At 48.0% G+C, this 14,115-nt stretch overlaps 1 protein-coding gene across 8 annotated transcripts in view; it reads right to left on the bottom strand.

Annotated features, from left to right (window-relative positions):
- Nucleotides 1–1,057: 1,057 nt before the first annotated feature.
- LOC124046078 (retinoic acid receptor gamma-A) overlaps nt 1,058–14,115 on the bottom strand; it is a 93,064-nt gene continuing 80,006 nt past the window's right edge. For 4 of the 8 annotated variants that reach the window (XM_046366057.1, XM_046366059.1, XM_046366058.1 and 1 more), the window contains 7 exons: nt 9,188–9,336; nt 8,654–8,804; nt 7,438–7,601; nt 5,251–5,427; nt 4,740–4,944; nt 4,250–4,408; nt 1,058–4,013 (listed from right to left, as the gene is read on the bottom strand). In XM_046366057.1, coding sequence (XP_046222013.1) covers nt 3,640–4,013; nt 4,250–4,408; nt 4,740–4,944; nt 5,251–5,427; nt 7,438–7,601; nt 8,654–8,804; nt 9,188–9,336 — 1,379 coding nt within the window. In that variant the 3' untranslated portion in view covers nt 1,058–3,639. The remainder of the gene's footprint in view (nt 4,014–4,249; nt 4,409–4,739; nt 4,945–5,250; nt 5,428–7,437; nt 7,602–8,653; nt 8,805–9,187; nt 9,337–14,115) is intronic. The other 4 variants (XM_046366061.1, XM_046366065.1, XM_046366063.1 and 1 more) reach the window with 3 other exon arrangements.

Raw genomic sequence — 14,115 nt, forward strand, 5'->3', positions numbered from 1 at the left:
ATAATATATGGACCTTATTCTAATCCCCAGTCCCTCTTTATTGAGCTGTATTTTTAACGATAGTTAATTATGGCAATCATATAGTTGATAGAACCCCCATCTCTGCTTAGCACTCTTCACTCTAGTGTCTACGTCTATTAATAACAACAACCGTCGAGGCTATAATACACTGAGTGTACAAAACATTAAGAACACCTTCCTAATATTGAGTTGCCCCACAGGGATGCTGGCCCGTGGTGACTCCAATGCTTCCCACAGTTTGTGTCAAGTTGGCTGGATGTCCTCTGGGTGGTGGACCGTTCTTGATACGCACGGGATACTGTTGAGCGTGAAAAACGGGGGGGGGGGGACCCAGCAGCATTGCAGTTCTTGACACAAAGCGGTGCTCCTGGAATCTACTGCCATAACCCATTCAAAGGCACTTAAATCTTGCCCATTCACCCTCTGAATGGCACACATACACAATCCATATCTCAAATGTCCTTTCTCCTCCACTTCATCTTCACTGATTTGAAGTGGATTTAACAAGTGACATCAATAAGGGACCATAGCTTTCACCATGGATTCACTTGGTCAGTCTGTCATGGAAGTAGCAGGTGTTCCTAATGTTTTGTACACTCAGTGTATACTGTAACTGTCCCAAGGACACGGAGTGGAAGTTTGCATCTGTCTACAGTAGGAGGCAACATGAATTAATTGTAACACACTGGTAATACTAGTGCCTGCTCGGTCCTTTCCTATATGCAGGGCTGGTATACAGATACTGCTGGCTGGCTGGCTGGTCTCTGTACCCAAAGTGCAAGAGCGCCCACTATTGGTAGTCATTGTGTTGATGACGCCATTGCAGTGCTCAGTTCTAATGAAATGGACTGAGGAGCAAGGCTCGCGGCTGGTGGAGGAACGAACGAGGGCTATCAAAAAAACATTTGGGTAACAAATCATTTGAAGGGTTGTTTACGGAATATTCATATCGGTGTCATAAGTGCATCCAAGTGTGTCACGACTGAGAAGGAAAAAAATGTTACAACACATTTTAAGAGACATTTCTCAAAGGAAATATGTTATTAATCTCACAAAAGTAATTTATTGTGCCTTACAGTTCATATGGCTTTTTCGTTGTATGACAGAGTTGGTATGAACAGAAGATTGGACAATACCCTGGCCATGTTTTACAGAGAACAGAGGCACCAAAACAGCATAATCGCAACGTTTGCATCATGAAGGCCTGGCAGGTCAGGCCGAGAGGAAACGAGGTCATCAAACCTCGCCGGCTCTGCTTCTCAAGCGCTCCTGTGTGACGCCACAGCGCCGTACAGAGAACATCCACCCGATGACAGAGGAGACATGTTAAAGCCTGTACACACACTCAAAAACCAACCAGGTGGGCCACATTCAGAGAGAACTGTACAGTAGGCCCTCTTTCTCTACCGCTGGGAGGAGTCTGTTGCGTTCCTGTTCATAGACTGTGTCTTCGTAGCGATACTGTGTACAAAACTCTGGAATGTACACGTCGCCAGCTGCATCATGAACCGTTGGTTACATATTGACTGAGACACGTTGGCAAGAGAAGAAAATGACCGGAGGACACATGGGGCCTGCCACTTCACTGAAGAAGACGAGAGAGCGGGGGTACAATCCTACAACATTACAAAGACATGATGATGTCATGGCTTCGGATGAGAAGGCAGTTGGTTTCTCGGATGCCAGGTCTGAGACAGATGATGCTTTTCACACCAGTGAGCCGAGCCAAACTGAGCCGGACAGAGCTGGCCTGGCTCTGCACCCACCGTAGTTCCTGGAACTGTGCTGGAAAGGACCATGTGAAAATAGAATACCCCTGCCAGCACTGGTTTGGTTTGGGTTGGCATGATAGTGTGAAAAGGGTAACAGGCTGGCTGGCATCCACGCCATTTGTTAGACCAGTCATCTATCTTCTATGTACACCGAGCTAGGAGTTTACTGGTCAGATCCCACTGACTTGAGTCAAAAATACACACACATAAATATTGCCTGTTCCTAGCGCACCCTACAGCGTGGCGGCCGCTAGGGTTTGGTCCTTAGTAACAGAGAAGCCCTGAGAAGTCTGTTTTCATGTCGTTGCCACTAAAAGTTCCTGGTTTGAACTTGCGTGTGTCTGCGTGTGTGTTGATCATGTGTCAGCGAGTGTTTGCTTGTGCACGTTGTTAAATAGTGCTTCGGGTTTCACAGGCATTTGATGATGATAGTTCTCTACATTTCCGTTGTGTTCGCTAATTGCATGACTGCTGAATAAGATGAGATTGCCATTGACTGTACTGTCAATATTGGGCAATAAAGATGCATTGTATAAAACAAGATATCAAAGTGCCACAGCCAAGTGCTACGGCCAACTGTCAATCTCTGTCTACCAAACAAAGCCAAAAATGGCACATTTGTTATAGGTTTGAGGTTTAGTATGTGTGTGTGTGTGTGTGTGTACTTTTACATGTCAGTGTGTGTTGAGTTGCTAACTTTGGCACTGAGACACTATCCATTCGACAGCATTGTTTGTTGCGTTGAAAGGAAGCACATAGATGAATGCTAGTCCCCTGATAAACAACACAAATCCACAACTTTAGTCACTGTAACACAACATTACTGAGTTGATTATCATTGACATCTACGGCGCGCAAAACTGCCCAAAAAACACCAGCGGCGCAGTTGGAAAGAAGATTCAGTTCGAGGTCTGCCAGTTCGGATTCTGATTCGTCTCTCTCTCTGGATATCCGTAGTCATGGGAAACTCCTCAAAAAACAAAACCTCATCTAAAGAAATCATTTACAAAACCAGGATTACAAACACACAAAATATAATGGTATATATAGATATGTATGGACTAATTAATACATTGAGAGAGAAAGAAAAGTCAAGAAAAAAACAAGAACAAATTGAACAGTATTCAAAAGCAAATAACAGCAGAGAAATCGATTAGCATATTCAGTTTGGTTTCATCCTGTGTTTTGTCTTTTTGAGAAACGTGGTTTGCTTTGCATCCGTTGGAAATAGTCTATTGTTCAGTTCATGCTTTCTGTTTTGGCCATTCCTCTATGTAGATACAAACAAAAAGATAGTCAAGAATTTGATGATTTTTTTTTGTTGTCAAAGAGTCCGCTTTTTGTTTTTGTTGCCATCTTCCCTCTTCTCTATATCAGGACTCACGAGTCCAGCCGGTTGCATCATGTCGTCTCTCCGTCCCTCTTTTATAATAGTATCTCTGCAGGTCTCTCTGTGTGTCTGCATGTTACTTATCAGGAACCTGTGAGTCAGAGAACCTGAGTTATAGTGTCTGTACAATTAGGTGTAAGTCTCTGCTGTCCTGTCATGTCCTGCTTGGAGAGACTGATGTGCAGTAGGGAGATGGAGAGGATACAGAGGAAAGCGAGCATTGGAAGGGGTAAGGTGGGTGTGTGTGTGTGTGTGTGTATGTGTGTGTGTGTGTGTGTGTGTGTGTGTGTGTGTGTGTGTGTGTGTGTGTGTGTGTGTGTGTGTGTGTGTGTGTGTGTGTGTGTGTGTGTGTGTGTGTGTGTGTGTGTGTGTGCGTGCGTGCGTGCGTATGATTACGTCAGTTAGTGTGTGTATTTGAGTGCACAGACTGTATTTGTGTGTGATCGCCTCCCCTCCTCACTGCGCCCTCCTGGCACGGCTCTTCCTATCCCCTTCGCTGCCACTCTCCAGAGCCCAGGATTCCCCCTCACTGTCTGAGCCCCTGTCCTCTTCCTCCCCATCATCATAATCATCCTCATCTTCCTCCTCTGGGGAGGGCTCACTGCCGTTCTCTGTCCCCCAGCTGTCCTCCTCGTCCTCGGCCTCAGTCTTCATGGTGGCGGGGGGCTTGGTGGAGGCTGGTGGAGCGGGTGGAGGGGCAGGCGGAGGGGAGCTCTCTCCACTGCTCTCTGTCTGGTCCTCGAAGGCCTCTGGGTTCTCTAACATCTCCCTGATCAGAGGAGGCATGGGGCCTGGGATCTCCATCTTCAGAGTGAGGGCCCTCTCGGCCCCTGTTCACACACCACAGGGGAAAAAACATTCATGTTAACAAGTCCAGAAAGTCATGTCTTAGCGTTCGCTTATAGTGCTAGATGTTCCAGGCGTTATGGAAGTAATCCTGACGTCCAAGTGCTATCTCAAATGTTCTGCTTCCATCATAATCTATATGTATCATTCAGACTGTGTGTGTTAGCTGGTGGTCTGGTGTAATTGTAGTGTACTCTTTCTGTATTATAACAATACTGACCCTTGGTGCTGATGCCTCTGAGGTCAGTGATCTTCATCAGCATGCGGGGAAACATGTGTGGTTTGTTGGGGCGTCTGCGACGGGCGTAGATCTTCAGGGCCTCCAGCAGGGGCTCCTGCAGCTTGTCCACCTTCTGGGGCTCCTCCAGGTCCATACGGTCTGAGGGACGGACAGGGGGAGAGGATCGCGTTATACACACAATTACGTGACAAACTGGACACATAAACAGCCATAAGACTAGGATGGGAACCACGTAATTGATGATTTTGAGGTCATTACAATTGTATCATGTTATTGGTAACAACTACAGGTAAATAAAGTGTCACGTGGAGTGCAACCAAACTATTCCATCCCCACATTTCTACTGGTATTGTAACTGAGTAAGGATGTTATCGCGGCCTAACACCTCAAAGACATTTAGGTGTGTATTAGTTCTTAACGTTGTATTGACGAGCAGTAAAATAGTATTAATCCCCCGAGGGTGCAGTACCTCCAGAAATGAGGGAGATGGCGCTGAGGAGGCCAGTCTCTGTGTCGTCCATCTCCAGAGGCAGCAGCTGGCCAGCGAAGGCAAACACCAGGTCTGTGAGCGGGCCGAAGCCTGCGTTGTGCATCTGGGTCCGGTTCAGGGTCAGCCCGTCGGAGAAAGTCATGGTGTCCTGCTCTGGGGTGTAGCGCGTGCAGATCCTCAACATCTAGGGGTGAAAGAGGGAGGGGGAAAGATGGAAAGACCGAGAAAGAGAGGGGGAAGGATATAAATAAATAAAAATACAACAGGAAGGCTAAACCATATAGTAGGCTATGTTCTTTATCGATTGTCCATCAAAACAACAGGCTAATCTCTCGTCGTCTGTTCACCTTTCCCTCTATACAGCACGTACAATAATGCCACTATCCACTGAGAGGCAGTGTCCCCTCATCATTACATTGCCACGTCTCAGAGAATATAGCAGGTTCCGTTGACGGAGCGGATGAGGGGATAGAAAGAACCAGGTAAGTACCAGGATGTCCAGGCAGGCTGACTTGAGGAGGGTGATCTGGTCAGCGATGGTGAGGGTGGTGAAGCCGGGGAGGCGCTTGGCAAACTCCACGATCTTGATGATGCACTTGGTGGAGAGCTCACTGAACTTATCCCACAGCCCCAGGTCCAGCTGCACGCGCTGCTCTGCACTGGAGTTCTGGAGGACGGGAGAGACAGAAAGAGAGAGAGAGAGTGAGTGAGTGAGTGTGGGGATGGCAGGGACACAAACAGGGTTCTTATTAGACATTGATCAGGTAGAAGAGTTATTGGTTATTGTTTATTTGTTTTTACCTTTACTTAACTAGGCAAGTCAGTAACACGAACGACACTGGGACAAATGTGTGCCGCCCTATGGGACTATCCCGATCACGGCTGGTTGTGATACAGCCCGGGATCGAACCAGGGTCTGTAGTGATGCCTCTAGCACTGAGATGCAATGTCGTAGACGGCTGCGCCACTCAGGAGCCTTTACCACGGGTATGACAAAACATGTATTTTTAACGCTCCGGTTTATAATAGCAATAAGGCATCTTGAGGGTTTGTGGTATATTGCCAATATATCACGGCTAAAGGGCTGTATCCATAAGAACAGCCATTAGCCGTGGTATATTGGCCATATACCACATGCCCTCGGGCCTTTTGCTTAATTATTATTCAGTTAGAATAATAACACCACTGACTGGACATCAACCAACTAGGTCGAATGTTCTTACAGTACAGCAACCAATCACCTACCAAGCTCTCAAACATCAGCACATAGACAAGTCGGAGTTCAACGGCTCAGACAAGAGACGTACGTGGCAGGGTCTACAGACAATCACGGACTACAAAGGGGAAAACCAGCCACGTCGCGGACACCGGCGTCTTGCTTCCGGACAAGCTGAACACCTTCTTCGCCCGCTTTGAGGGTAACACAGTGACACCGACACAGCCCGCTCCCAAGGACCGTGGGCTCTTGTTCTCCGTGGCCGATGTGAGTAAGACATTTAAGCGCGTTAACCCTTGCAAGGCTGCCGGCCCAGACGGCATCCCTAGCCGCGTCCTCAGAGCATGCGCAGACCAGCTGGCTGGTGTGTTTACGGACATATTCAATCTCTCCCTATCCCAGTCTGCTGTTCCCACATGCTTCAAGATGTCCACCATTGTTCCTGTACCCAAGAAAGCAAAGATAACTGAACTAAATGACTATCGCCCCTGTACCATTCACTTCTGTCATCATGAAGTGCTTTGAGAGACTAGTCAAGGATCATATCTTTTGCACCTTACCTGTCACCTTAGACCCACTTCAATGTACTTACTGCCCCAATAGGTTCACAGACCATGCAATTGCCATCGCACTGGATAAGAGGAATACCTATGTAAGAATGCTGTTCATTGACGGGCCGCCCCCAGGTGGTGAAGGTAGGAAACAACACCTTCACTTTGCTGATCCTCAACACAAGGGCCCCTCATGGGTGCATGCTCAGCCCCCTCATGTACTCCCTGCTCACCCATGACTGCGAGGCCACGCCCGCCTCCAACTCAATCGTCAAGTTTGCAGACGACACAACAGTAGTAGGCATGATAACCAACAATGGCGAGACGGCCTACAGGGAGGAGGTGAGGACCCTGGGAGAGTGGTGCCAGGAAAGAAAATAACCTCACTCAACATCAAAAAAACATGGACTCCAGAAAACAGCAGAGGGAGCACGCCCCGGTCCGAATTGGTGGGATCACAGTGGAGAAGGTGGAAAGATTCAATGTTCCTCGGCGTACACATCACTGACAAGCTGAAATGGTCCACCTCAAATGTAAATACTGTATTCTATTCTACTGTATTTTAGTCAATGCCACTCAGACATTGCTTGTCCTAATATTTGTATATTTCCTAATTCAATTATTTTACTTTTAAAATGTGTGTGTATTGTTGTGTATTGTTAGAAACTACTGCACTGTTGGAGCTAGGAACACAAGCATTTCGCTACACCCGCAATAACCTCTGCTAAACATGTATATGTGACCAATGACATTTGATTTGATTTGGAGAAATTTGATTTACCCTAAACTGGCCTTTTGAGTTGGGGAAAGTGTGCATGTTCATAGTGGATTAGTGTCTTTACATGGGATGTGAATCAGTATGTTCTAACGGGGAAAAAAGGACAAATACCCAAATGTGTGAGACTCTTACAGTGTGGTATTTGCCCAGCTGCAGCAGTGAGGGGAAGGTGTCTTGGTGGGCCTTGCTGACTTTGTTAACCAGCTCCTCCAGTTCTCCACTCAGCTCATAGCTCTCCGGCGGCACCAACTCCTCCTTCACGTCCTTCTTCTTCTTGTTCCTGTCGTTGCGCACTGCTAGGGAGGAGAAGAGTAGGAGGGAGATTAAGAGGTGGAAGAGGAGGAGAGGAAGAGTTGAAGGAGGAACATAGCAACAGGTGAGTGAGGACTTCCGTTGGCTTCCCACTGACTCGCCGCAATTCGGTGATGTTGCGTACCAGTTAGTGAGCCATATTATACAATCCAGCTCATAACAGCACTTAAACAAAGTGATGACACTATCTCTCCATTCACTGTTATCTCCCTCCCTCTTCCTCCCTCCCTCTCCCTCCTCCCATTCTTTCCTTCCTCTCAGGATATCCAGAAATAGCAGGGGGACAATGTGATCCACGTCCTAACACACATCCCACACAAACAATACACCCACATAAGTATCCCATGGGCAAACCTTCCCACCACTCACCTCACCTCGCACACACACTCTCACAGACATACACAGTCACATTGAGTAAATTGAGCTCTTTGTGACCAAGAGTTTGCTATCACTCTCATTGTTTTTGTATTTGTCATAACAGAATGATCAGTTGGAGCCAAGTCAAAAAGGCTATTTTTACAGAGAGCGACTATACTGAAATGAAAGTGCGAACGAAAGGTGAGGGGTTTTGGTAGGGCAAGGGTGTGTTGAGAGTGAGATGACTGGTGAAACACCTAGTCTGTGTGTCCCTAAGGGCACCTTGTAACCGAGAAGGGCACTACTTTGCACCGGACAAAAGCAGTGCACTATGTAGGGAATAGGGTGTAATTTGGGACGCTGATTCGCAGGAAGAGTCATTTCGTAACGTGATTAGTCACAAGGGTGGTACTGTGCCCAGTCTTTCCAAATCAGTACCCTGCTGCTTCTTCGTTTCACTTCCTACTTCCTCCTGGGTGAATCATTTTAGATCAAACTATACCAGCGACTATCTAAAAGCATATTGAGTGCTTTGTTTATATACTCTTGAGTGTGTGTGTGTGTGTCCACTTCCATGTGTGTGTTTGTGCATGAGCGTGTGTGCTTGCATTCCTGCTTCCGTATCACAGGGCCTGGATGTCCTAGGTCAGTAGTCCCCCATCCCCCCAGCCTCGCTTACGTCTCTCACCTTCCTTGGACATGCCGACCTCGAAGCACTTCTGCAGCCGGCAGTACTGGCAGCGGTTCCTGGTGACCTTGTTGATCTGGCAGTTCTTGTCCCGGTGACAGGTGTACACCATGTTCTTCTGGATGCTGCGCCGGAAGAAGCCCTGGAGACGAGAGAAGAGAGGGGAAGGAGCAGATGAAACGCGGCCTGGTGGAGGGAGTGACATTGTAACGGCCACGTTATCTTTCAACCTTTCATGTCTGTTCATTTCTCAGATCCCGGGATTCCCGACTGAAACATTTTAGCACGTTTTGTACTGTTGTGACTTCCTCATCCAGGCTTTGATCTCGTACATTCTCATGGCGACGCCTCGACGTCCCGTGTTCAATACTTTCACCCGCTCTATCCTTACAGCGTTCCCGACGTCATACTTTTGGACATTAGAAACGAGACCATTTGCATGCTGCCTGCCAGTGTTACGTTTGAGTGTTGTCAGTGCGTGTGATGATGCTGGTGATCATGAAGCAAAAGCAGGGGCCTCCTCACCTTGCAGCCCTCACAGGAGCTGACACCGTAGTGATAGCCGGAGGACTTGTCCTGGCACACGAAGCAGGGCTTGTAGATGCGTGGCGGGGGAGGTGGAGAGGGAGAGCTGGGGACCATCTCCTCTGAGCTGGTGCTCTGGGTCTCCACCGCTGCAGAATATAAGAGAGGTGGATGAGTCCTTTGATTTTTGTTACATTTTCTAGCTTGCAGTCGAATACTGCTGTTAGCGAGCCAGTTGCACTCAGTCACGCTCAGGTTAGACTACACCAAATAAAGACGAGGAGATTTTGGCTGACTATTGGTATTGAGAAGATAGACACAGTCAGAATGGAATGGAAGACATGACTTTTAGTCCCATGTCCCCAGTGCACCCTACCATCATTCACCCTAAGGGGGCAGCACTGAGCCCTCAGGTCACAGATCAGAGTTCAGTGACTGTTTTAGAGTTGGGAGGGGCTGTAATTGACAGAGGTAAAGAAAACAAACCATTTTACAACAGGCAGATAAGTGGAGGTGTGATTGATTAGATTGACAGATCTCAGTCTCTGATAGGGCCTAGCGGCTGAATGGGCGAGGCTGTGGCTGCAGCTAGGGATCCCTCATTCCACAGTGACTCACTCACTGAGACTGGCATCTACTTGCCTCAGGAGAAATCTGCCACTCGCCCCACAAGGTAGCTATGGTATAGGAAGATGAGAGAGCAAAATGTCCAGGCACAACTGGTGTCTGCTTCGGTCTGTCCCTCCCACTGCTGCAGACTGCAGACTCAAACCCAGTCCCACACGCTGACCGCCATACCCACTGACGTCACAGTTGTACCTTGAGTCACATGCTCCTATGCTAAATTAAACATAATTATGTTTGAAATATGCTCCTTTTGGCACTGAGCTACACCACGTCTGGATTCCATACTTCCCAAGAGGGACACACTCTCACACACACAGGTGTGCGCACGACACACGCACGCACGCACGCACATGCCAACAGACATGCCGCCATCAGCACCGCCACACACAGACACTGACAAACACACATACACTGCACACTCTCAGTAACAGGCACACACATGTTGACCCCCCCCGTCCCCGTCCCAAAACAACACTTCTTTCAACTTTCACCCCTGGTCACCCCTCAAACTTCAACTCCCCAACTTCTCCAGCTCCAGCCTCCAAAACGCCACCACCCCCTGACAAACAAACCCTATATTCCTCTCATTTCCTGGCCCTAAATTCCTCAGCCTGGCCCTGTCAGGGTTCAATAGAGGCCCAGACTTATAAGCTGGCCTATAAAGATAGTCTCATGGCTGGCCTGGAGGCCCCATCCCTGCTGGCCAGGCCTTTACTAGGATCCAGTCACCTTGGACAAGCTATTCACACCACCAGCTGTAGACCCAGGCCTGTGAAAAACAGCAGCGAAAATCATAAAATAAAAACAGGGAGGCTCTAGAATTCTAACTTTTACTGCCTCCCGCCTCCCCCTAACACCTTCAATGGACACCACAGGGCTAGCTTACATTTAACCTACAATCCCCCTCCTCCAGTCCCCCTTCCCTCCTTTCCTCCTCTCCCCCTTTCCCTCATACCCAAACCACCAGCTTGCCTTTTTTACGAGAGAGGGGACTTCAAAAAGAAGGGAAAAGGGGGTATAATAGGAGGAGTGTGATTAAAGAAAAACGGAGAAAGCCAGGGGACAGAAAAGGGGAGGAGGTGAGAGGAGAACACAGTTGTTGCCACTCAGGGCTAACCTTGTTCGATACCAAGATGACCATTACTGCTACGGCTGTTAGCTACTGCTGCTGCAACTCTGCTACTGTTACTACTGCTACTGCAACTCTGCTACTGTTACTACTGCTACTGCTGCTGCCACTGTAACTCTGCTACTGTTACTACTGCTACTGCTGCTGCAACTCTGCTACTGTTACTACTGCTACTGCTGCTGCCACTGTAACTCTGCTACTGTTACTACTGCTACTGCTGCTGCCACTGTAACTCTGCTACTGTTACTACTGCTACTGCTGCTGCCACTGTAACTCTGCTACTGTTACTACTGCTGCTGCTGCTGCCACTGTAACTCTGCTACTGTTACTACTGCTACTGCTGCTGCTGTAACTCTGCTACTGTTACTAATGCTACTGCTGCTGCCACTGTAACTCTGCTACTGTTACTACTGCTACTGCTGCTGCTGTAACTCTGCTACTGTTACTAATGCTACTGCTGCTGCCACTGTAACTCTGCTACTGTTACTACTGCTACTGCTGCTGCCACTGTAACTCTGCTACTGTTACTACTGCTACTGCCACTGTAACTCTGCTACTGTTACTACTGCTACTGCTGCTGCTGCTGCCACTGTAACTCTGCTACTGCTACTGCTGCTGCCACTGTAACTCTGCTACTGTTACTACTGCTGCTGCTGCTGCCACTGTAACTCTGCTACTGCTACTGCTGCTGCCACTGTAACTCTGCTACTGTTACTACTGCTACTGCTGCTGCCACTGTAACTCTGCTACTGTTACTACTGCTACTGCTGCTGCCACTGTAACTCTGCTACTGTTACTACTGCTGCTGTAACTCTGCTACTGCTGCTGCCACTGTAACTCTGCTACTGTTACTACTGCTACTGCTGCTGCCACTGTAACTCTGCTACTGTTACTACTGCTGCTGTAACTCTGCTACTGCTGCTGCCACTGTAACTCTGCTACTGTTACTACTGCTACTGCCACTGTAACTCTGCTACTGTTACTACTGCTGCTGTAACTCTGCTACTGCTGCTGCCACTGTAACTCTGCTACTGTTACTACTGCTGCTGCCACTGTAACTCTGCTACTGTTACTACTGCTACTGCTGCTGCCACTGTAACTCTGCTACTGTTACTACTGCTACTGCTGCTGCCACTGTAACTCTGCTACTGTTACTCTGCTACTGCTTGCCACTAACTGCTACTGTTACTACTGCTACTGCTGCTGCCACTGTAACTCTGCTACTGTTACTACTGCTGCTGCCACTGTAACTCTGCTACTGTTACTACTGCTACTGCTGCTGCCACTGTAACTCTGCTACTGTTACTACTGCTGCTGCCACTGTAACTCTGCTACTGTTACTACTGCTACTGCTGCTGTAACTCTGCTACTGTTACTACTGCTGCTGCCACTGTAACTCTGCTACTGTTACTACTGCTGCTGCCACTGTAACTCTGCTACTGTTACTACTGCTGCTGCTGCTGTAACTCTGCTACTGTTACTACTGCTGCTGCCACTGTAACTCTGCTATTGTTACTACTGCTGCTGCCACTGTAACTATGCTACTGTTACTACTACTACTGCTGCTGCCACTGTAACTCTGCTACTGTTACTACTGCTGCTGCCACTGTAACTCTGCTACTGTTACTACTGCTGCTGCCACTGTAACTCTGCTACTGTTACTACTACTACTGCTGCTGCCACTGTAACTCTGCTACTGTTACTACTGCTGCTGCCACTGTAACTATGCTACTGTTACTACTGCTGCTGCCACTGTAACTCTGCTACTGTTACTACTGCTGCTGCCACTGTAACTCTGCTACTGTTACTACTACTACTGCTGCTGCCACTGTAACTCTGCTACTGTTACTACTGCTACTGCTGCTGTAACTCTGCTACTGTTACTACTACTACTGCTGCTGCCACTGTAACTCTGCTACTGTTACTACTGCTACTGCTGCTGTAACTCTGCTACTGTTACTACTGCTGCTGCCACTGTAACTCTGCTACTGTTACTACTGCTGCTGCCACTGTAACTCTGCTACTGTTACTACTACTACTGCTGCTGCCACTGTAACTATGCTACTGTTACTACTGCTGCTGCCACTGTAACTATGCTACTGTTACTACTACTACTGCCACTGTAAGTCTGCTACTGTTACTACTGCTGCTGCCACTGTAACTCTGCTACTGTTACTACTGCTACTGCTGCTGCCACTGTAACTCTGCTACTGCTGCTGCCACTGTAACTCTGCTACTGTTACTACTGCTGCTGCCACTGTAACTCTGCTACTGTTACTACTGCTACTGCTGCTGCCACTGTAACTCTGCTACTGTTACTACTGCTACTGCTGCTGCCACTGTAACTCTGCTACTGTTACTACTGCTACTGCTGCTGCCACTGTAACTCTGCTACTGTTACTACTGCTACTGCTGCTGCCACTGTAACTCTGCTACTGTTACTACTGCTGCTGCCACTGTAACTCTGCTACTGTTACTACTGCTTCTGCCACTGTAACTCTGCTACTGTTACTACTGCTACTGCTGCCACTGTAACTCTGTCACTGTTACTACTGCCACTACTACTACAAGAGATAATCATTGTCCACAGCCTAAATTCCTTCTCAGAAACATCTTGAGGTAAATCTGTTAAATCTGTTAGAGGAATAATCCCAATACTAAAGTTACAAATCACCCTCTACTCTAACCACTTTGAAAATAAGTGACTGTATCTGGACTCATTCCCTATATAGTACAGTACTCTTGACCCAGGTCAGAAATGGGCCGAGGTCATACGCCGTGCACTAAATAGGGGATAGGGTGCCATTGGGTATGCACATTGTTTCTGCAGCAGTGGAGCTGCAGCTATCCTCGTGGCCCTGAATGTATCAAACACAGGGAACGAGTGGAACCGCGCAGAACGTGCCGGGAACCTGTGTGTTCATGCAATAATAACAGCAGTAAACGGGCCATGTGTTGACGAGTCCTTTGAAAAGGACAACTCCTGTGTGGGGTCTAGAAATGGATACTGTCTGTTGCTGACTGACACCGTCTGAGTGGCGGAGGGTTGGAACAAGAGAAAGAGAGGGAGGGGGGCAGCAGGAGAGAGAGAGAAGGGGGATGAAGTGAGAGAGAGAAAGATAAACTAGGACAGAGACGGAACTGCTTGCTGCCGTGGTAAAACAGAATATGA

Source organism: Oncorhynchus gorbuscha, linkage group LG10 (genome assembly GCF_021184085.1).
Source record: "Oncorhynchus gorbuscha isolate QuinsamMale2020 ecotype Even-year linkage group LG10, OgorEven_v1.0, whole genome shotgun sequence".
In the NCBI taxonomy this organism is placed as follows: domain Eukaryota; kingdom Metazoa; phylum Chordata; class Actinopteri; order Salmoniformes; family Salmonidae; genus Oncorhynchus; species Oncorhynchus gorbuscha.